Genomic DNA, 22,766 nt, shown 5'->3' with positions numbered 1-22,766 from the left:
CATCACCGACTTGATGGACATGGGTTTGAGTAAACTCTGGGAGTTGGTGATGGACAGGGAGGCCTGGCATGCTGCGATTCATGCGGTCACAAAGAGTCGGACATGACTGAGCGACTAAACTGAACTGAACTAAGCTTATTGACCTTTGCTTCTTCATGACCTTTCACCAAGAGCCCACCTGTAAATGGCTTTAGGGCAGAAGTCTGATATTTCCATTTTAGAAGTGTCAGTGACTTGCCTAGCTTCCAGTACTTTGATTGGTAATTGAATGAATGTTTGGCTTTATGGATGGATGGATAGCTGACATTATAGTAGCGTAGCTCTTCTTGGAAAATAGCATTCTCCTGTGTTCCTATAGACTGCCCCACCTCCCCAAAAAACAGATGAAGGGAATAAGTTCATGGTAGTGAAATCAGTTTTCATTTTTGCCACTGATAAAGCATCTATCTTTTCTGAAAATTGACAGAATGCTTTGGTTGAAAAGTATAAAAATACATAGTACCTCAAAAGGTTTTATGTATTATACAAACTAAGTTGTCTTATTTTGGATTCTTTTAAGACCCACTTTGACTTAGTTGTAAGTAGATCAGTTAAATTCAAGAAGTCTAACATTTTATTCTGTCTTAATTTTTCAAAGAAGTAAATAGCCTCCCTAAATGTTCATGTCATTGGTGAACATTTTGGCTCATTTTGGTTGGGTAAAGGCTGACTTCAGAATTTTTACATCATCCTTATTTTATTCTTTCTTTCGTGCTGTTAAAACCCTTGGTTGCTGTTTAACACTTCTGTATAGAAAGAGGCAAGGCACAATAGCCAAGAGGTGGAAGCAACCCAGGTGTCCACTGATGGACGAATGGATAAACAAAATGTGTTTACATGCATACAAGGGAATAGTCAGCCTTAAAGAGGAAGGGCGTTCTGTCATTGGTGACAACATGGATGAACTTAAAGGACATTACGCCCATGTGAAGTAAGCCCACAAAAGCACAAACACACATATGGTTACAGTTATATGAGGTACTTAAAGTAGTCAAATTCATAGAAATAGAAAGTAGAACATTGGTTACTCGGGACTGGGGGCATGCACAGGAAAAGAGTCGTTTAGTGGCTGTGGAGTTTAGTTTTGCAGGATGAAAGAGTTTGGGAGATCTGTTTCACAATAATGTGAATATCCTTATACTCAACATCTACACTTAAACATGATTAACCTGGTAAATTTTACGTTATCTGTTTTTACCACAATTTAAAAAAGAAGAGGAAGCAAGGAGCTGAAATTTCAGTTAGTCAGGTTTGCTTCTTGAAGAAAGTTTTCTGGAGTATTCAGTGGGCTAAGGTTTAGAAGAAAGCACGTATATCTACACATACTGCAGGATAAAACAAGATGAGGGTGGTCATCATTTCCCTTACTTTTTACCATGTTTTAGCTAAAATTCATGAGACTTTTTGGGGCTTCCCTGGTGACTCATGGAGAAGGCAATGGCAACCCACTCCAGTGTTCTTACCTGGAGAATCCTAGGGACAGAGGAGCCTGGTGGGCTGCTGTCTATGGGGTCGCACAGAGTCGAACACGACTGAAGCGACTTAGCAGCAGCAGCAGTGCAGAAGACCTGGCTTTGATCCCTGGGTGGGGAAAATCCTCTGGAGAAGGAAATGGCTACCCACTTCAGTATTCTTGCCTGAAAAATTCCATGGACAGAGGAGCCTGGCACGCTGAGACAGTCCATGGGGTCGCAAAGAGTCGGACACAATTGAGTGACTAACACTTTCTTTCGCTTTCACTTTCATGAGACTTTTGCCAGTATATAACTAGACAGATACCATGAAGCTCAGCATAAGATGGAAACAATTTATTTCAAACTGTTTTAAAGGTGATTTTGAGACTCTGAGAAGTTTTCTTACTCTTTTGATAATCAATATTGTGCATCCCAGTGGGTTCAGAAAATGCCCTGATACTATAGCAATGAAGGATTCAAGTTTCACTTTTCACTAACATTACAGAATGAGCTCTTGGTAAAGACCATGTGTTTCTTGGTATTTATTTCCCTGTAATCCTTGCCAGTATTTCTTTAGCTTATTTGGAAGCATTCCAGTTCCAGTCCAGGTGTTATCTAAGTCAAAGATGGCTTCTTTTGCCTATGAGTTGCTGATTTGAGGAGTATCTCTTCCCACTGGAGATGAAATGTGCTCTGAATGCTATTTATTCTGATGCTAACAAGAATATTTGGTGTATTCTTTAGAATATGTACTATACACTACAAGCATATGGTATATACATATATATATACACAAAGAAGAAAATTTTGTGATGCCATTAACACTTTATTTTTCTCAGTTATATGGAGATGTACTGGCATATAGCATTTGTAAATTTAAGATATACAATGTGTTGATTTGATATATTTAAATACTGTAAAATCATTACCACCATAGCATTCATTAACACCTCTATAATGTCACATAATTCCATTTTTTGTGATGAAAACATTTAAGATCAACTGTCAGCAATATACTATATATAGTATAGTATTTTTTAACAATAATCACCATGATATACCTTAGATGGAATTCCATTTGAGCTGTTTCAAATCCTAAAAGATGATGCTGTGAAAGTGCTGCACTCAATATGCCAGCAAATTTGGAAAACGCAGCTGTGGTCACAGGACTGGAAAAGGTCAGTTTTCATTCCAATCCCAAAGAAAGGCAATGCCAAAGAATGCTCAAACTACCACACAATTGCACTCATCTCACATGCTAGTAAAGTAATGCTCAAAATTCTCCAAGCCAGGCTTCAACAGTATGTGAACCATGAACTTCCAGATGTTCAAGCTGGTTTTAGAAAAGGCAGAGGAACCAGAGATCAAATTGCCAACATCTGCTGGATAATTGAAAAAGCAAGAGAGTTCCAGAAAAAGATCTACTTCTGCTTTATTAACTACGCCAAAGCCGTTGACTGTGTGGATCACAATAAACTGTGGAAAATTCTGAAAGAGATGGGAATACCAGACCACCTGACCTGCCTCTTCAGAAATCTGTATGCAGGTCAGGAAGCAACAGTTAGAACTGGACTGGAACAACAGACTGGTTCCAAATAGGAAAAGGAGTACGTCAAGGCTGTATATTGTCACCCTGCATATTTAACTTATATGCAGAGTAGATTATGCGAAATGCAGGCTGGATGAAGCCCAATCAAGATTGCCAGGAGAAATATCAATAACCTCAGATATGCAGATGACACAACCTTTATGGGAGAAAGCAAAGAAGAACTAAAGAACCTCTTGATGAAAGTGAAAGAGGAGAGTGAAAAAGTTGGCTTAAAACTCAATGTTCAGAAAACTAAGGTCATGGAATCTGGTCCCATCACTTTGTGGCAAGTAGATGGGGAAACAGAAACAATGAGAGACTTTATTTTGGGGGGCTCCAGAATCACTGCTAATTTAAAAAACGCTTGCTCCTTGAAAGCAAAAGATCAACCTAGACAGAATATTAAAAAGCAAAGACATTACTTTGCCAACAAAGGACTGTCTAGTCAAAGCTATGGTTTTTCCAGTAGTCGCATATGGATGTGAGAATTGGACAATGGAGAAAGCTGAGCGCCGAAGAATTGTTGCTTTTGAACTGTGATGTTAGAGAAGACACTTGAGAGTCCCTTGAACTCCAAGGAGATCCAACCAGTCCATCCTAAAGGAAATCAGTCCTGAATATTCATTGAAAGGACTGATGCTGATACTGAAACTTCAATACTTAGGCCACATGATGCAAAGAGCTGACTCACTAGAAAAGACCCTGATGCTTGAAGGAAAGATTAAAGGTGGGAGAAGAAGGGGACGACAGAGGATGAGATGGTTGGGTGGCATCACCCACTTGATGGACATGAGTTTGAGTAGGCTCTGGGAGTTTGTGATGGACTGGAAAGTCTGGCGTGTTACAATCCATGGGGTCTTAAGGAGTCAGACATTACTGAGTGACTGACCTGAACTGATGCATTAGATTCCTAGAACTTACTCATCTTATAACTGAAAGTGGAAAGTAACTTTTAATTAAATTGAAAGTGAACTATAAATATCAGTTCTGCTTTTTGGAGTATGTAAGAAGCCATGTGTTGTAGTAGCCTCTGTTGGAAATTTAAGATGATTTAGATAACTGCCCACCCTTCAGATATTAATACTTACAGTCTAATGTAGAGAAATACCTTCATAGCAAAATGAGATATAAAAAAGACACTTTTAAGTGCTACAATAGAAGATTAAAAGAATTTCTTGAAAATAAGGCAGAAGCAGCTAATTTTGATTAGAGGTAAAGGTATAGCTTAGTTGAAACTTGAAAGATAAGTAGATTTTACTGGTGAAGATGGAAGGGAAAGACTCTCCAGGAAAAAAAAAATGTATATATATCATGAGTAGAAGCTCTGAGATGGAAAATGTGTTACTGTGTCATAGGACCCTAAGGAGCAGGGGAGAAAATGAGGAAAATTACTAAAAGTGATATGAGGTATTCAAACTGCTAACATTCTGATCCTGATCACTTTTGGTTGGTATAAAATTTAATACCAAGCCGAGAACCAGGAGTGATATTCTCTGCTAACAATGAGAAGTTTCTTAGGTAAGGCACTGAAGTTAATCCTTTAAATGAAAAAATGAGGTTTCCTCCCTTCTGCTCTAAAATGAGAACTTGTAAAGTTGAGTTTCTACAAAATCCCCATGTTTTGTTAATGTTGGTAGAACTCCTATGCATACCTGCTCTTCTGTTCCATCATGGCATTCTAAAGCCATCAGTTTACACTCACCTCACGTCACCAGGGTACTTCCTCAGAAAAGTAGAATTACAGAAATGGAAAGGATCCAAATACCATTAGGGCAAAACTCAGTTTCAGAGTGAGGAGGTTTCCAGAATGGTTCAGCCCCCAGGTGACAAGTGTAAAGTGTCAGTGGCAGCCCAGGACCAGGGTAGCTCTGACCCTGAGCTCTTCGCAGCCTCCAGCACAGCAGAGGGCCGGCAGAAGGCTTCCACCCCTGTGCCTGGGCCCCACTTACCTCTCTTGATGTTCCTTGACGTGTTTTAGCTCTTCTGTCTAAAGCTGGACATCTGAAATGCAGTAGATACCCTGACTGCTTCTGCTCTCAATTTAATAAGAGCTGAATGGAGTTACTAACCCATCATTCTTAATCTGCTGCTTTAACATCAGCCACATCCTTGTATAAAAGTGAGAGTCATGGAAAATTTCCCTCAGATTTTACATTGGGCCTCCCCTAAAATCTGGGCCCCCCTCTTCACCCAAAATCTATTAGATCTTTTCTGATTGTGAACCTTTCAGACGGTGCCTTTGAGACACCAGCACTTAGTCTCTCTTAATTCTGGTAGTGGTTTGGAAAATCGCATCTACCTTTTTGTCTTTACCTCAGTTTTTTCCTTGTATCCCCATTATAAACATTTTCTAGAAAATATTTAAGGAGATATTTTGTTTTAGTATAACATGGCAAATTTTTGAGAACTCTTGAAAGTGGCGATAACAAAACCCCAATCTTCATGTTTAAGTATATCAATTCCTATCTGATTTTTTCATTGTAGATTTAATAATAGCTATCTTTAATAACAGTCACATTACTTTTTCACTATTTTAGTTGAAACCATGTATATAAAATAGATTGAAACATACCTAGTTATCTAGTACAAATTTTTTTAAAAATTATTCACTTTAATGATTGGTAACTGGATGTTGAACATCTGGATATTTTAAAACATATAAATAATTCATGTAAAACTTTCTAATTGCTAGAACATTGATTAAATATTATGTAGACTTGATTGTGTACTTGTTGATACAGTAGTCTAGAATTTTCATTTAGAAAGTTTTATATTCAACTAGTGTTTTTAAGTAGGAAAGATTAACTGCATCTTAGTTCCTAAGAAGGGAAGCATTGTGGGGGGTGGGTAGAGAAGGTCAGGTACAAGAACAGTTCTGGAAAATTTTGTTTTCATTGCCTCACTTCAATTCCAAGAAGCATTAGTGAAGTGAAAGTGACAGTTGCTCAGTCGTGTCCGACTCCATGTGACCCCATGGACTATACAGTCCATGGAATTCTCCAGGCCAGATTACTGGAGTGGGTAGCCGGTCCCTTCTCCAGGGATCTTCCCAAGAAGCATTAGGAGCTTTATTATTGAATGTGATCTTTTAAAACAGTCTTTCAGCTCTTCATTTATACTAATATTTTATATGTAGCATGTAAATATAGTATAATCAAAGTAGTCATTAATAGGACAGTATACATGGTTATTAGACCTGACCTCCAGTGATTGCTTTCAATAAAAGATATTTTTTATACAAAACTAAATAAGGGGGAGTGTCCCAGCATATCAGCATGTTTTATTGCAAAACAATTAGTTGAGGATGTAATATTTGCATGTAATGTACGTGTACAAGATTGGATGATATCATCTGATGATAATACAAATAGATAATACAAATACATTCAGCCCTCGGTGAACAGTCGTATTCTAAGGTTATTCGTGAATCAAATGAGTCCAGAGAGAGTTTACAAATGAAGCATCTCATCACTCACTGCCTCCTTAAGCCTTTTGTTAATGACTTAGATTAAGATATAGAAGACTTTATGCATACAGGCTTCCTGGTGGCTCAGAGGTTAAAGCGTTTGCGTGCAATGTGGGAGACCCGGGTTCGATCCCTGGGGCAGGAAGATCCCCTGGAGAAGGAAATGGCAACCCACTCCAGTATTCATGCCTGAAGAACCCCATGGACAGAGGAGCCTGGTAGGCTACAGTCCACAGAGTCACAGAGTCGGACACAACTGAGCAACTTCACTTACGCATATGAAAGTAGTCAGTGAAACACAGCCGAGAAGGCTAATTAATTTGTCTACTAGCAAGTCTAGAAATAAAAGATTGAAGATCACTACCAAAATGTTAGATGTTTCTTTCTATCTTATAAGTGGAAAAAATGGATGGAGACTTAGCAGATTGTTATTTAAATTTCTAGTCTTGAACTCTGACTCTCAAATCAGAACTAGAAAGACCTAGTTTAATAGCAATTCCTATGAAAATGACTAAAGAATTTTAGGCAATTGCAAGTTCAGTGTAGACCAACAGTGTTACTTTGAGAGCTAGAGTCTTACTCTGCATAATAAAAAGTACTGGTATGGTTATTTATAGTTTGCAAGGCACCTAAAATTTTTTTGGATTATTGATATACAATTTATATAGTGTAAAATACCCATTTTGGTATAGTGTTCTGAGTTTCAACAAAGTCATACAGTCATATCACCAACCCCACAATTAAGATATGGACCATTTCCTTCATTGCAGACAGTTCCCTCATGTCCCTTTTAGCCCACCCTTCACTTTACTCAAGCCCCTAGTAACCACTGATTATTTACTGACCCCATAGGTTTGCAAAGCATTTTTCACATCACTTTTTATAGTTCTTATAATGTCCCTACAACGTTTAGCATTACCAATATGTCTATTGTAAAAATGAAGTAACTAGGGTTCAGTCAAGTGATTTTCTGAAAGCTGCACTAAATAAATAGTGGACCCAGGACCTGAACCTTCATTTTCTCACTCAGAATCCCAAACACTTCTTTGATTCTTCCATCTAGCCCTTTGCTCCAAGAGTCCCATCCTTCTTCACATTATTCAATTACCTCTGTGCTGTGCTGTGATTAGTCGCTCAGTCATGTCCAACTCTTTGTGATCCCATGGACTGTGTCCTGCCAGTCTCCTCTGTCCATAGGAATTCTCCAAGCAAGAATACTGAAGTGGGTTGCCATGCCCTCCTCTAAGGGATCTTCCCAAACCAAGGGTCAAACCCAGGTCTTTCCCACTGTAGGCAGATACTTTATCATCTGAGCCACCAGGGAAATCCTCAGTAACCTCTAGGTGGCTCCTATATTAGGAGCCAAGAGTTAACATTCACAGTAATGAGCAGTGTTTCTCAATCTTTTTTTCATTATCATTCCCATAAGGAGTCCTTTTAGAATTTTTTTCCTAATCACATGCCCTCCACAATTAATTTTTAACATCTTAGATATACTGTGTATCTATGTGTATACTGAAGATGTCTCCGCTTTTTGTGTGTGTGTGTTGCTCAATCGTGTCCGACTCTTTGTGACTTCATGACTGTAACCCACCAGGCTCTTCTGTCCATGGAATTCTCCAGGCAGAAATACTGGAGTGGGTAGCCATTCTCTTCTCTAGGGAATCTTCCTGACCCAGGGGTCAAACCTGGGTTTCCTGCATTGCAGGGAGATTCTTTACTATCTGAGCCACAAAATTTTTTTTCACCCATCCCCCAAGAACCAGTGTGCCTCACTGGGGACAATATAGCCCTCACTGAGAAAGCTCAGACTAAAACTAGACTAGAATGATCTTCAACCATTGTCCCATGTCCTATTGTCCCATGCATGGCACATGACCCTTGAGTGAGTATGAGACACATTCATAGTCACATCCAAATTTTCATAACACTGAAGATTTAGAAAATAGCAGAGCAAACTTTTGGAAGGATGTTCATAAAAGTGCCTTAAGAACATGTAGGTAAGTAAAACCAGCCATTAGACATAATCTTCAAATATTATTTAATAGGAAAAGTTAAAATATGGCTAAGCTAATTTAAAAAACTAAGTTTTTAAAAGTTAGCTTTTAACTTAGATCCAGACTTCAGCATATAATGTGAAAAAGTAGTTCTACTGAAGAGTAAATATTAATCTTATTTTTATTAAGTGCCCCAGTGGATACAATGTATAGCTTTAACATGTTGTTAATGTGAATATAATTATTGCAAAATGTATCTTGTATCATCACTTTATCTGCCTTTCATCATGCATAGCTGAAGAGGAATCTTAGAGGAAAAGCCTTCAGTTTTTCACCACTGAGTTTGATATTTGCTGTGGGTTTTTCATATGTGGCTTTTATTGTGTTGAGGTAACTACCTTCCATTCCTAGTTTTTGTGTGGGTCATGAAAGAGTGTTGAATTTTGTCAAATTCTTTTTCTGCGTCAATTAAGATAATCATGTAGCTTTCCATACCCCCCCTTCATTCTGTTGATGTGGCATATTACATTGATCAATTTTTCTATGTTGAAACATCTGTACAAGAATGAATCCTACTTGGTCATGTACATAACCCTTTTAACAGGCTGATGATTTCTGTTCCTAATAATCTGATGAGAATTTTTGCATCGGTGTTCATAAGGGATTTAGGTCTATAATTTCGGGGGATGTTTGTTTGCTTTGGGGTCTGAAGTTTTATTATAGTCTCTGTCTGGCTTTGGTATCGTTGTAATGCTTCTCTCATACAATGAGTTACAAACTGTTCTCTGTTCAATTTTTTTAAAATGCTTGAAAAAACAGTATTACTAATTTTTCTCTAAATGTTTGATAGAATTCATCAGTGAAGCCATCAGGTTCAGGGCTTTTCTTTGTTAGATAATTTTGATTATTGATTTGTCTTCTTACTAGTTTTAGGTTTATTAAGATTGTCTATTTCTTCATGATTTAGTATTTATAGGTTTTCTGTTCTTAAGAATTTGTCCATTTCATCTAGGTTATTCAGTCTGTTGCTATTTAAATATTCATAATATATTCACCCTTTTTATTTCTGTAGAATTAATATTAATATCCCCATTCTCATTTCTGAATTTAACCATTTGAACCTCCTTTTATTTTCCTTAATCCATCTAGCTGAATATTTGTTAATTTTGTTGATCATTTCAAATAACCATCTTTTGGTTTCATTGATTTTATGTTTTTCTATTCTCTAGTTCATTTCTTTGCTGTAGCTTTATTATTTCCTTCCTTCTGCTAGCTTTGAATTTTTTTTTTTTTTAATCTTGTACTGAAAGGAGATCCAACCATTCCATCCTAAAGGAGATCAGTCCTGGGTGTTCATTGGAAGGACTGATGTTGAAGCTGAAACTCCAGTACTTTGGCCACCTGATGCAAAGAGCTGACTCATTTGAAAAGATCCTGATGCTGGGAAAGATTGAGGGCAGGAGGAAAAGGGGACAACAGAGAATGAGATGGTTGGATGGCATCACCGACTCAATGGACATGAGTTTGGGTAGGCTCCGGGAGTTGGTGATGGACAGGGACACCTGGCATGCTGCAGTTCATGAGGTTGCAAAGAGTTGGACATGACTGAGCAACTGAACTGAACTGAGTTCCTTAAATTGTAAAGTTAGGTTTTGGATTTGAGATCTTTTTTGTTTTTTAATGTATTTATACTTGTATAAGCCCTCCTTTGCTGCATCCCGTAAGTTTCAGTTTGTCGTGGTTTGTTTTCATTCATCTCTAAGTATTTTCTAATTTTCTTTGACAGTTTTTGACTGCTTAAGTATGTGTTGTGTAATCCCACAATTTTGTGAATTTTCCAATTTTCCTTATGTTACTGATTTCTAACTTTATCCCATTATGGTCAGAGAAGGAACATTGTATGATTTCTTTTAAAATGTGTGTGGACTTAATTTGTGGCCTAACAAATGGTCTGTACTGAAAAATGTCACATGTACACTTGAGAAAAGTGGGCGTTCTGTTGTTGGATGGAATATTCTATATATGTCAATAGATCTATTTTATTTGTTGTTTTTTGAGTCGTATATTTCGTCACTTCTCTGTGGTTATTCTTTCTGTGGTTCTACATGGGGCATCGAACTCTTTCTGGCTACTATTGAATGATCTATTGCTCCCTTCAGTATTTCTGTCCATTTGTCCTTCATGTACTTTGATGATCTGTCATTAGAAACATAAATATTTGTAATTATATCTTCTTGCTGAATCAAAGTCTTCATTACTATATGATGACCTTCTTTGTTTCTTGAAACCTCTTTTGATTTAAAGTCTATTATGTCAGATATTTTGCTTATTACTGTATGAGTGGGATATCTTTTTCCATCCTTTTTATTTCTAACCTGTTTGTGTCATTAGATCTCAAGTCTCTTGTAGACAACATATGGTTGGATCATGTGTTTTTATCCATTCTACCAATCTCTATCTTTTGATTGGAGAGTTCAATCCATTTATATTTAACTACTGATATGGAGGGACTTTCTGTCATTGTGGTGTTTATTTGCTATCCTCCTTATAGCTTTTTTCTTCCAGTGTTATGGAGATGTAATTGACATATAGTGCTGCATAAATTTAAAGTATACAGCATAATGGTTTGACTTATATACTATATACACTATGATTACCATAGTAAGTTTAATAACGTTCATCATCTCATATAGATACAAAATAAAAATAATTTTTCCTTGAGATAGGAGCTCTTAGGATTTATTCTGTTAAAATATTTTTATATAACACACAGCAGTGTTAATGATATTTAACATGTTGTACATTGGGCTTCCCTTGTGGCTCAAATAGTAAAAAATCTGCCTGCAATGCCAGAGACCTGAGTTCAATCCCTGCGTCAGGAAGATCCCCTGGAGAAGGCAATGGCAACCCACTCCAGTATTCTTGCCTGGAGAATCCCATGCACCGAGGAGCCTGGACGGCTCCACTCCGTAGGGTTGCAGAGAGTCGGACATGGCAGAGTGACTGACACTTGCACTTTTTGTTGTATATTATATCCCAAGTACTTCCATATCTTAGAAATGGAAGCTTTTTTTTAGTTCATTTCCTGCGTTAGTATTCTCTTTTGTGTTGTCTTTTTTTCTTTCTACTGAAATGTTTCAGTTCCTTTGTTTCCTTTTTTTGAACATCCTATGACTCTTTTCCTTGTGGTTACCATAGGAATTACATTTACTGTCCTAAAGTTATAATACTCTAACTTGAATAAATACCATCTTTACTCCAGTAACATACAAAAGTTTGCTCCTTTATAGCTCCAGTTTCGGTGGAGTCTTTAGGATTTTCTCTATAGGATATCATGTCATCTGCAAAGAGTGACAGCTTTACTTCTTCTCTTCAGTTTTAGAGTCTTTTATTTCTTTTTCTTGACTAATTGCTTTGGTTAAGACTTCCAGTACTATGTTGAATAAAAGTAGTGAGAGTGGGGCATCCTTGTCTTGTTCCTGATCTTAGAGGAAAAGTCAGCTTTTGCCCATTGAGTATGTTGTTAACTGCATGCTTATCATATATGGCCTTTCTTATTTTGTTGTATCTTTGTCCTGTGCCCACTTTATTGTGAATTTTTATCATAAATGAATGTTGAATTTTGTCAAATGCTTTTTCTACATCTGTTGAAATGATTGTTATTTTTGTCTTTCATTCTGTTAGCGTGGCGTTTCCCATTGACTTGCAGGTGTTGCACCATCTTTCAGTGTCTGGAATAAATCTCTTGGTATGATCCTTTTAATGTATTGTTGAATTCAGCTTATAAATACTTTGTTAAAGATTTTTGCATTTATGTTAATCCAGGATATTGGCCTGTAGTTTTCTTTTCTTATGACCTTGTTTTGGTATTGGGGTTACTGGTAATTCTTTTGAATCACTAGTCTCTTAGGTTTGCAGTTACAAAATAAAGTTACAGTACTAGCTTTTAAACTAATATTTTTTTGTACTCTTAAGTGTATTAGTCTCTTAAATTAGAAAACAGAAAGTGTAGTTCCAGATCATTGTTACAATAACACAAGCTCTTAAAATGGCCCATGTATTTAGCTTTATTGAAATATTTATTTCTCCATATAGTTCTGTTTACTGCCTTCTGTCCTTTTATTTCACTGTGCAGGATTCCCTCCAGCATTTTTTGCAGGGAAAGTTTGTTGGTCACTAACACTCTTAGCTTTTGTTTAACTGGGAATGTCTTAATTTCTCTGTCACTTTTGAAGGACATTTTTGCTACATATAAGTTTACTAGTTGACAGTTTCTTTCTTTAGCATTTTGAATATATCAGTCTCTGGCCCCCAAAGTTTCTGATGAGAAATCTATGGATAATCTAATTGAGGATCTCTTGTATGTGATAATTCACTTCTCTCTCATGGCTTTCTAGATTCTGTCTTCGCCTTTTCAAAGCTTGAGTATAATGTGTCTCTGTAGGTCTTTGAGTCCTTAGAACTTCTTAGATATTCATTTCTTTCATCTTGGAATTTTCAGTCATTATTTCTTCAAATATTTTCTCTCTTTTCTTCTCCTGGGACTCTTATGTTGTGTATATTGACTCACTCACTGATGTCCCATAGGTTCATTAGGTTCTGTTTGCTTTTCTTAGGTGTTTTTTTTCCTTCCTGTTCCTCAGACTCAGTAGTTTTCATTGTCCTATCTTCATGTTCACTGATTCTTTCTTCTGCCTACTGAAATCTGCGTTTGAATCCTTTTAGTGAATTTCTCATTGCACTTACTGTACTTTTCATCCCTAGAATTTCTTTTGGTCTCCTTTTTGGGTCTTCTTTCTCTTTATTGATACTTCCATTTTGTTCACACATTATTTTCTTGACATTTTCGACATCTTCCTTTGATTTTTTGATCCCCTTTAAGACAGTTGTTTTAAAATCTTAATCTAGTATATCTTCCATCAATTCTTTTCCTAGCACATTATCTGTTGATTTATTTTTTCCTTGAATGAGCCATATTTTCCTGTCTCTGTATGCCTTGTGATATTTTTGTTGAACAGAAGTCCTTTAAATCAAATAATGTAGTAACTTTGGAATTCAGATTCTCTTCCTTCCCCAGGGTTTGCTGTTTCTAAAGTTCTTGTTGACTGGTTTTTGTTTTTATTGTTATAGACTTTTTACCAAGATCAACCTTACGTGTGATCTTAAGGTCTTTTCGGGTCTGTTTCGAGCCTTTCCCTGGGCATGCATCATCCCTTTCTGATTTTCCCCATGTATACGGATGTTCCTGAATGTCCTGATTTTTAATGTCTTGACTCCCAAAAGTGGAAAAAGGAAAAAAAAATCTAAGTGTCAGAAAAAAAGGATACTAGCCCTTTAAATCTCCTAGAAGTTACTTCAGCTAAGAGGGAGGGCTTTTCAACAAGGGAGAAAGATGCTGCAGCAACAGCTGCCCACGTTTTTGCACCTCAGATATAACAGTCAACATTCAGAGCACAGATCCCCAGTATTTGGAAGACAAGATCCTTTTTGCTTATCCTGGCTCCCACAAGCTATATGCAGGCTGCTTAAGGAATATGAGAATATCTTCATGCCACATGAATGGGATGGGGGAGAGTGGCTACTCTGCTATGAGCTAAAATTGACCAGAATTAACTGTAGTTTACTGTCTGCACCTTCCCCAGATGTTGTAAACCTTCAGTTCCAGAATATCTTGAGTTTCAAAATATTTCATCAGACAAATTCTGCTGGTGTAATTGTTGGTTATGTAGTAAGACAGATTTCTGGTGCTTTCTACTCCACTATCTTAACAGAATCCTCTCCTTAACATTTTTTTTTTCTCATTTGCATTTGTCTGGGATATTTAAAGAGTGGTAAGTGTAAAGCTGATAAGCTTTTATCAATGGAAATAACCATATGGCAGTTATAATTGCCAAAACTATTTCCAACAGCCTGCTGCATCATTGGTGCAGAAGGTCTTAAGGAATGCATATATCCTGTTACTTAATTGAAGCTTTAGCCTTACATCTAACTAAAGAAACATATTGCAATACAATGATTGAGAGTAAGTGGATCATGTAGAATACCTTGAACCTAATTTCAGAATAAGACAAAATGTGCAAAAGTTTCTATTTTGTTACAACTGATGATTGTCCACTAGCACATCTTGAGACTGGCTGTGACTTTCTGGTTGAGAAAGGCATCCTGAGAGGATGAAGTTGAAGAAAGATTATTTGCCCCAATATGCTTAACATATAATGATGGAACAAACACAGGAGAATAACAATAGATGTTCTGGTTCAAATAGGATAAAATTCAAGATTAAAAACTTAAAAAGTCTCTGGCTAATGACATTTCTGATATCCAGCCCAGCCAATATTGGGAATCTAATGACTAAGTTTCAAAGCCTGGGAATACTTCTCCATGGTTTTCAACTTCACCCTCTTAGTTCTGTCTTCTGAGACATCATTCATTTTTGATGAAAGGCAGCACATGTTGTAGCTGAGTAACTTATCAGCCTGCTTCCTGCCAATTGAATTTTGGAAATCTAATGGCCTCTTTTCATTTTACACCCATTTTGTCCCTTTCATTCCAAGTTGTCAGTGTTTTTGCTGAAATAGGTTTCTCAAAAACTTGCAAGTCTTCTGTGAATTTCACTGGTATTCACTCCATTAGAAATAAGATGTATCTTCATATCTTTCCAAGATAATCCTTTCTCTATTTAAGGCTCATGCTAAAATGACTTGACAGGCAATGCCTTTAAATTCCTGGAGGCTCTCTGGTTTAATTGAAAGGATGGGTGAGACGCACCCTTACTCACCTTTGTCTAATGGAATAATCTGAACTTTTCATGTTTCTGAGGTTTTAGCAAAGGTTCTCATCATTGCACACTCAGCCTTTTCCATCAAGCTTACTTTCCTGACAGTGAATCTCTTAATTTCAGTGTCTTTTGTCATCTGTGTGGCTTCCCTGGTGGCTCAGATGGTAAAGAGTCTACCTGCAATGCAGGAGACCCAGGTTTGATCCCTGGATTGGGAAGATACCCTGGAGAGGGGAATGGCAACCCACCTCAGTATTCTTGCCTGAAGAATTAATTCCATGGACAGAAGAGCCTGGCAGGCTGCTGTCCATGGAGTCACAAAGAGTCGGACCTGACTGAGCGACTAACACTTTCACTTTCTTTGCCATCTGTAGAGTTGATTTTTAAATCAAGCCTTATTTTCTTTTGGGGTTTCCCTTGTGGCTCAGCTGCTAAAGAATCCACCTGCAATGCGGGAGACCTTGATTCAATCCCTGAGTTGGGAAGATCCCCCGAAGAAGGGAAAGGCTACTCACTCCAGTAGTCTGGCCTGGAGAATTCCATGGACTGTATAGTCCATGGGATCGCAAACAGTCGGACACGACTGAGCAACTTTCACTTCACTTCACTTATTTTCATTTTACTTGGCAGTTTTCACCTCAGTTTCCCTCCTCTCCCCAACCCCTTCTTCCCCCTGCCTCTGATTTTACCATAAGTGGCAAAGAGAAATCAGGTGGCACTTTGACAGCATTGCTTGGAAATTTCTTGCACTGTCTATACAACCTTGTTGCTTAAAAATGTGCTTCCCACATAGCTGCAGAATACAATTAATTGCACTTTGCTTTCTGCCAGCAGGGTGAGGATCCACCTTCCTCCAGCTCCCAGTAGCATGTTTCTCATTGTCTTCTGTTACTGGACACAGTGGGTCAGTCCGTCATCCCTTGAAGTGCTTAGGCAATGAATACACCAAGTACTTCTGATTAAAACAGAAGTATTTATTATTTGTGACAAGAGACAGGGAGATGGCTCACAAGACACTGTCTCCCAAAACAGGAAGATGAGTGATGTTTTCAGCTGTGAGTGCATACATTTTCATGACAGAGTGAGTGTAACCTTCTGTTTATAGGTGGAGCTCTAGATGGGCTTGCACAACGCAACAACATGCTCAAACATAATTGCGTGTTCAAAAATGGTAGCAATCCCAGCCCTTAGGGTAGAGATTTTAACATTAAAATGAAGCAAAAATCACTCCAGGTTGACAAAATTCAGGTACCTAGTTGAGTGAGGTCATGAGGGTCAGCAGAGATCACCAACATCATTCCTTAGGCTCCAGTTAATCTGGTGGCTCAGTGCCCGAGGGGATTTGGATCCTGCAAAACAACTTAAGAATGTGCTTCAGACTCTGATCTCTACCTTTGGAATAGAAATGGTAGTCTTTTGACTAATTTATTATCTTTCCTGTGGTTACTTCTCCTCCTTAATAACAGTCATTTGTTCCTGCCTTTTTTGTTATACTTAAAAAGCATTATTTACCAAGACCTAGACTTTGTTTCCGTATGAAGCCCCAGGAGGCCATAGTTCATCTTTTTCCCAGTCATCAGTAAACAGAACACAAATGGGTTCTAAAATCCATGTTCCAGTTCTCAACCTAAATTTGTCTAGCGTGTGTTGCAGCTTCTTTCATTGCCTATTATTTGACCTCACCCCTTCCTTATTACTGTCTGGCTAGCACTTCTGAACTCTCACCAGCAGTGTCTGTAAAGTCCAGATTTCAATGAAAACTCTGTTGAAGGCATTCAGGCTTTCTCTGTCACGCCAGTCAAATTCTTACAGTCTCCTCTCACTATCCAGTTCCAAAGACATTCCACATATTAGATGTTTGTTATAGCAGCAACCCACTTCCAGGTATCAAACTCTGTATTAGTTTTCAATTGTTGTACAACAAATCACCACAAATACGGTGTCTTAGAACGATAAAAATTTGCTGCCTCATGCTCTCCAAGGCTCAGGTGTCCAGGCACCGCCTAGCTGGGTCCTCTGCTTTTGGTCACACAAGGCTGAAATCAAGGTAACAACTGGGCTGCATTTTTATAAGGAGACTTGAATTTAGGTGGCTTCCTTGGGGGCTCAGATGGTAAAGCGTCTGCCTACAATGCAGGAGACCCAGGTTCAATCCCTGGGTCAGGAGGATCCCCTGGAGAAGGAAATGGCAAGCCACTCTAGTACCCTTCCCTGGAAAATCCCATGGACGGAGGATCCTGGTAGGCTACAGTCCATGGGGTCACAAACAGTGGACACAACTGAGCGACTTCACTTTTCACTGAGTTTAGGAAATTACTTGCTTTCAAGCTCATGAGAGTTGTTCACAGACTCTTTCTTGCAGCTGTACAAGGACCCCAGCTTCTTACTGGCTGTGAGCTAGAGGCCTCAGGTCCACATTAGTCCCCTGGCATGTGGCACTTTCACAGGCCCTCTCTGAATGTACAGTTTATTTCTTCAAGAGCAGAGAAGAATCCTCACTCCAGTCTGCTAAGATTGAGTCTTAAATAATGTAACGTAGTCATGGGAGTGACATGATATGACTTTTGTCATATTGTCTTGATCAGAGGCAAATCACAGGTATGGCCTACACCTGAAGGAAGTACAAGGCTGTGACTCATTGGGAGTCACCTTAGAGTATGTACCCCAGAGGTGGTATAGGAGGCTGAACAATGTCCCCCCAAGATAGCAAGTTTAGAAGCCTTGGAAACTGTGAATGTTACTTTACTGGGGGTAAAAGAGGGAATTTGCAGTTATAATTAAGATAGAGACCTTCGTAGCATGTGCTCGGTTAGTCATATCTGATTCTTTGCAACTCCGTGGACTGTAGCCCACCAGGATCCTCTGTTCATGGAATTTCCCAGGCAAGAATACTAGAGTTGGTTGCCATGCCCTCCTCCAGGGAATCTTCCCGACCCAGGGATCAAACCAGAATCTCCTGCATTTTCTGCATTGACAGGCAGATTCTTTACTACCTGTCACCTCAGAGATCTTCAGATAGAGATTATCCTGGATTATTTGTGTGGGCAGTGAGAGTCAGACATGACTGAAGTATCTTAGCCCCAGCCCAAAGGCAATCTCATGTATTCTTATAAGGGGGCAGAAGATTGGACATGTACACAGAGGAGAAGGTCATGTGAAGGTGGAGTAAAGAGAAATTTGAAGATGTTGGCCTTTATTGAAGATTAAAGTGATGTGGCCACAGCCAAGTAATGCTGCCAGCCATATTCTCTCCCTTGAGCCTCTGTGGAATGTATGATTTTTTTCCAATAATACTGATGTTACTCTTCTGGCCTCCAGAACTGTAACAATAAATTTCTGTTTCAAGCCACCCAATTGGTCATAGCTTTGTTGCGGCAGCTGTAGGAAATTAATACAGATGGATATTAATTGATACATCTTTGTTGCTTTTTGATGTATTTCACTGGTTACTCAATCAGGTTAAGTATCTTAAGATTCTTGACTGTCCGTGTGTCTTCTTCTAGATGAGTTTGTCAGTTTGTTTTTTCTCTCTCTTTTTTAAAAATAATTATTCATTTTCTTATTGATTAGTAAGAATTCTTTAAGCAGTGTAATTACTAAATCCTATACCCATTACCCATGTTACTAAAGAGATATTTCTTTCAATCTATAGCTTGTCTCCCCCCCCCCATATATATATATGTACATAGTGTCTTCTGCATTCAGATTTGTATACTTTTTTTTTAAACTATGGAAAAATTTAACATACCCCAAAGAAAAGCAAATAGTAATAATACATCTTCCATGTGCATAATCTTCAACAACTACTGGTATTTTTCCCAGAAGTATCTTATCCTTTCCTTTAAGTTTTGTGCCTTTTGTGAATTATCTAAGAAATACTTAAATAAAGATCATATTGCTATTATTTGTGTAACTGAGTGTTTCTAACATGATAAAACACTCATTCTTTTTGTCGTAACACTTATTCTAGCTTTTGCTTTTTTAAGAAAATAAGTGTTAATGCTTTATGTGGAACAATTTCTAATATATACAAAGCATTATTGATTGTACCCATGTTAACCTACACCTTCTTCCGGAACAGCATGTACTTTTATTATTCAGCACAAGCTATTAATTCAGATCCTGGGAACTTGCCAATTGTCCCAACAATACCTGTGTGTCACCACAGAGCTTATTGAAAACCCCAGTGTCCTTTTAAGAAGGCTGATCAATCATTCAGGAAATGTAGAAATATAAGCATGAGTCAGCCATGCTGGCCTTGTGCTGTTACAAAGTAATTGCTCTCAATTTTCCCCCCTTATTTCTAGCGTGCCACCTGGGCTTGAAGGTGTGAAAGAACAAGATCTCTGCAACAAGATAATGGCTAAAATATTAGAAAATTACAATACCCTGTTTGAAGTAGAGTGTATGGAAAATGATAACCAGAGGTGTGAAAACCTGGCAAGGCTAATCATAGTAAAAGTAAGTCAACTTTGATATTTAATTTTTAGTATTGCTAATTTTGAATGGTAATCATTCTGTCATAAGAAATTCCTTATGAATACCTTCAGATGATTATTCCTGTGTTTGTTGAGTCCTTTTTATGAAATCTGTTCTTTGTGTTGTTTGTGAAACTTATATATATTCTTCCAAGACTGAAGAATAATTGTGGTTTGATGTTTCCTTGCTGCTGTAAGATATCTCAAAAGCACTTACGTGAGCCCAGTGCTGTGGTCAGTTGTGTGCACCACATTTTTATGGAAGCCTCGTGTTACAGCAGGGATACGTGCTTAAGTCTGTATCCACCAGTGTTAGCTTACTGAGTAAGCTGCAAATTCCTGAAGACAGTATTATTCTGTCTTTTTGTCTCTCTTGTGCCTGGCACACTTCCAAGTTCAACTTCAGATTGAAAGTCCCATATATATGATCCTTGGTAACTATCACCAGTACCGAGAGTAGTTTTAAAACTGATAAAGGAATCTTGACAATAGTCTCTAAATCTTTTTATATACTGGCTGATAATGTATAACGTATCATTAGGTAAATGCATGTAAGTCTCTACAGATTTACTATTGAGAGTCAGAGGATAATCATCCAAGTCAAGTGCTTTAGGTAGCGACTGGAGGGAGGGCATCTTATTCCTTTCTCATTCATATTGAGGTAAATCTTGATGGAACTGATAGGGGAGGTTCCTCAGGAGCTATCCTGAGACTTAACCACATTACAGACCACACTATGCTCTTGTTGATTCATATGGCCTTCGGTGGTAAAACTGGAGGCACTTGGTTTGGGCACTGAAGGGGTATTTTCATCTCTTCTTCCAGTTGAGGCATGACTTTGAAGAAGAAATGAAAAACTAAGGGCTATCATGTGGCACTCAACCAAAACAGCTAAAAGAAGGCCAAAGTGAGCTTTTCTTAATGAGGGCTTATGTGTGAATACAACTCCCTGTGAGAAATGGAGTACATATGAGAGGAATGCATTTGGTGGGAATCTTGCCAACCTGAAAAAGAGAACTTTAAACTGAAATTTGTGGGAAGGGAAGAACAGTGCCCAGATACAAGGAGCTGCTTTGGAGAATATCAAGTGTAGTCTAAGATGAAAGTAACATGGTAGCTGAGAAAATATCAGGGATTCACAAGAGAATATTTTTTTTTTAAAAGTGTATCAATTTTGCTATGAAAAATAATTTTAAATAGAAAAAATATACCTTAAATATGTTTCTTCTAATTCCAATAATGCTTTCTAGAGGGTCTCTTTTTCAAATATTAAAAAATGATTGACTTTGTTTCAGGTGTATCTCTGATAAACACTTTTTAACACACATATGTTTTAACTAAGGCTGATAAGATAGTATAGTAAACCTAAAATAGAATAAAAATAAATTAGTATGATTTTGTAGGCAAGAGAAACTTGCTGAGATACCAATAATCACTAGAATATGCCAACAGGAGCTTAAATGTTGTGTAAATAAAGTAACACCTGTTGAGATCTTTGGCAGAGTGCCCTGTTTGGAAATCCTTGAGTTGCTAGGTTTAAATATGAGCATACAAGAAAGATAAAGTAATAATACTGAATGAATCAAATATAGATATCTCAGGTGGTTGAATATGACTGCTACTCTCCTAATGCAAGTTTCACACCTGGCCTAGAAGCAGATGAATGTCCTCATTGGAAACTCGATGTCTATATGTTGAAGCATCATTCTGTTAAACCAGAATATTTAATGTGTTTTTTTGCTGAACTTGCTAATAGTCTTGTCCCTCACATGGTAAATAAAGCATCAAGGGAGCGTGGTTTTCTGGACTTAATTATAGCCAATAAAGATGTAGTGGAAGTTATGGAAACTAGTTTAATGGGATGGACCAGGGCCATTTTAAGATCCATAACAATAAAGAATACACTAACTATGGTTAGATATGTATACTTGGACATTGTTTAGAAAGCAGATTTTTCTAAAATTCCTAAGATCATACAAACATTGGGAATAAGCCAAAAGGAAGCTGGATTGAAAAGGGATTGGGAGGTTCAGAGTGGTATCATTAACATACTGGAAAATGGAAGAGCAACGAGGAAAACCAAGGTTTCATTCTCATGAGCTCAGTTTCTGGAAGGATGTAGCCAAAAAGAGGAAACGGGCATAGAACAAGTGATAAATACTCTGAAGTGAATGAGACACGAAACATCTGAGCTGAGAATAAACTGAGGCTCCTGAAAAGTACTGAGACAGAGAAAAGGGTTTTTAAGGAGGCAAAGTACTAAACATACCCACTGACACACCTCTGTGCCCCAGGGTAGGACACGAAGTGTTAGATGATGTTCTCATGTCCCTTGTGGGCTAAATGAAAATTGGGGCCCAGACACATATTAATTTGGATTCATTTGGACCTGGATGAAGAACTTTTTCTGAGTGTTGGAATCTAGATTGCTGTTTTGTTCAGGGGTGGTCTCTATAATTATTTGTGTAAATTCTCAGTATTTTAACAAGCACATACTTAGCCCTTTTGAGAGTGAAATAAAGCTGGAAGAATAGGTCAGACACTCACTGGATGGCTGGATATGTAGACCAAGAAAATGTGTATGTATGTGTGTGTACACGGCCCTTCCCCTATTTTTCCTTGCTTAACAAGAAAAAAAATCACCTGCTTTATTTGAGCCTGCAGCAGTGTGCTGAGGTCAGACAGGCCCCTCCCTCAGCCCCAACAGTTGGGTAAATCATAAATGGTCCATAATACTATCGTCTTTAGTCAGTGATTGACTAAATGGTGTCGACTGTGACACAATTCAGGCCTAAGAGATGAAAGGGAAAGTGTGCTGGGGGCAGATGGCTTCAAGGAAGTATTTTCATCCCTGATTTCAGAAAAGAGAATGATGTGAGAGATCAGAGTTGTGGTTGCCTCTGGGTGGAGTTATCCTGCTTTCAGATGTTCTCATGGGAAGGCAGAATGCAGGGTGCCGCTGCCAC

General features: G+C 38.0%; 1 protein-coding gene across 5 annotated transcripts in view; it reads left to right on the top strand.

The window, feature by feature from the left end:
• The window catches only part of FAM13A (family with sequence similarity 13 member A), a 363,870-nt gene that overhangs the window by 132,587 nt on the left and 208,517 nt on the right, over window positions 1–22,766 (top strand). For all 5 annotated transcript variants that reach the window (XM_070452134.1, XM_070452131.1, XM_070452129.1 and 2 more), the window contains exon 5: window positions 19,630–19,783. In XM_070452134.1, coding sequence (XP_070308235.1) covers window positions 19,630–19,783 — 154 coding nt within the window. The remainder of the gene's footprint in view (window positions 1–19,629; window positions 19,784–22,766) is intronic.

Source organism: Odocoileus virginianus, chromosome 21 (genome assembly GCF_023699985.2).
Source record: "Odocoileus virginianus isolate 20LAN1187 ecotype Illinois chromosome 21, Ovbor_1.2, whole genome shotgun sequence".
Classification (NCBI taxonomy): domain Eukaryota; kingdom Metazoa; phylum Chordata; class Mammalia; order Artiodactyla; family Cervidae; genus Odocoileus; species Odocoileus virginianus.
Note: the sequence above shows the minus strand (reverse complement) of the source record. Positions and strands in the feature narration are given on the sequence as shown.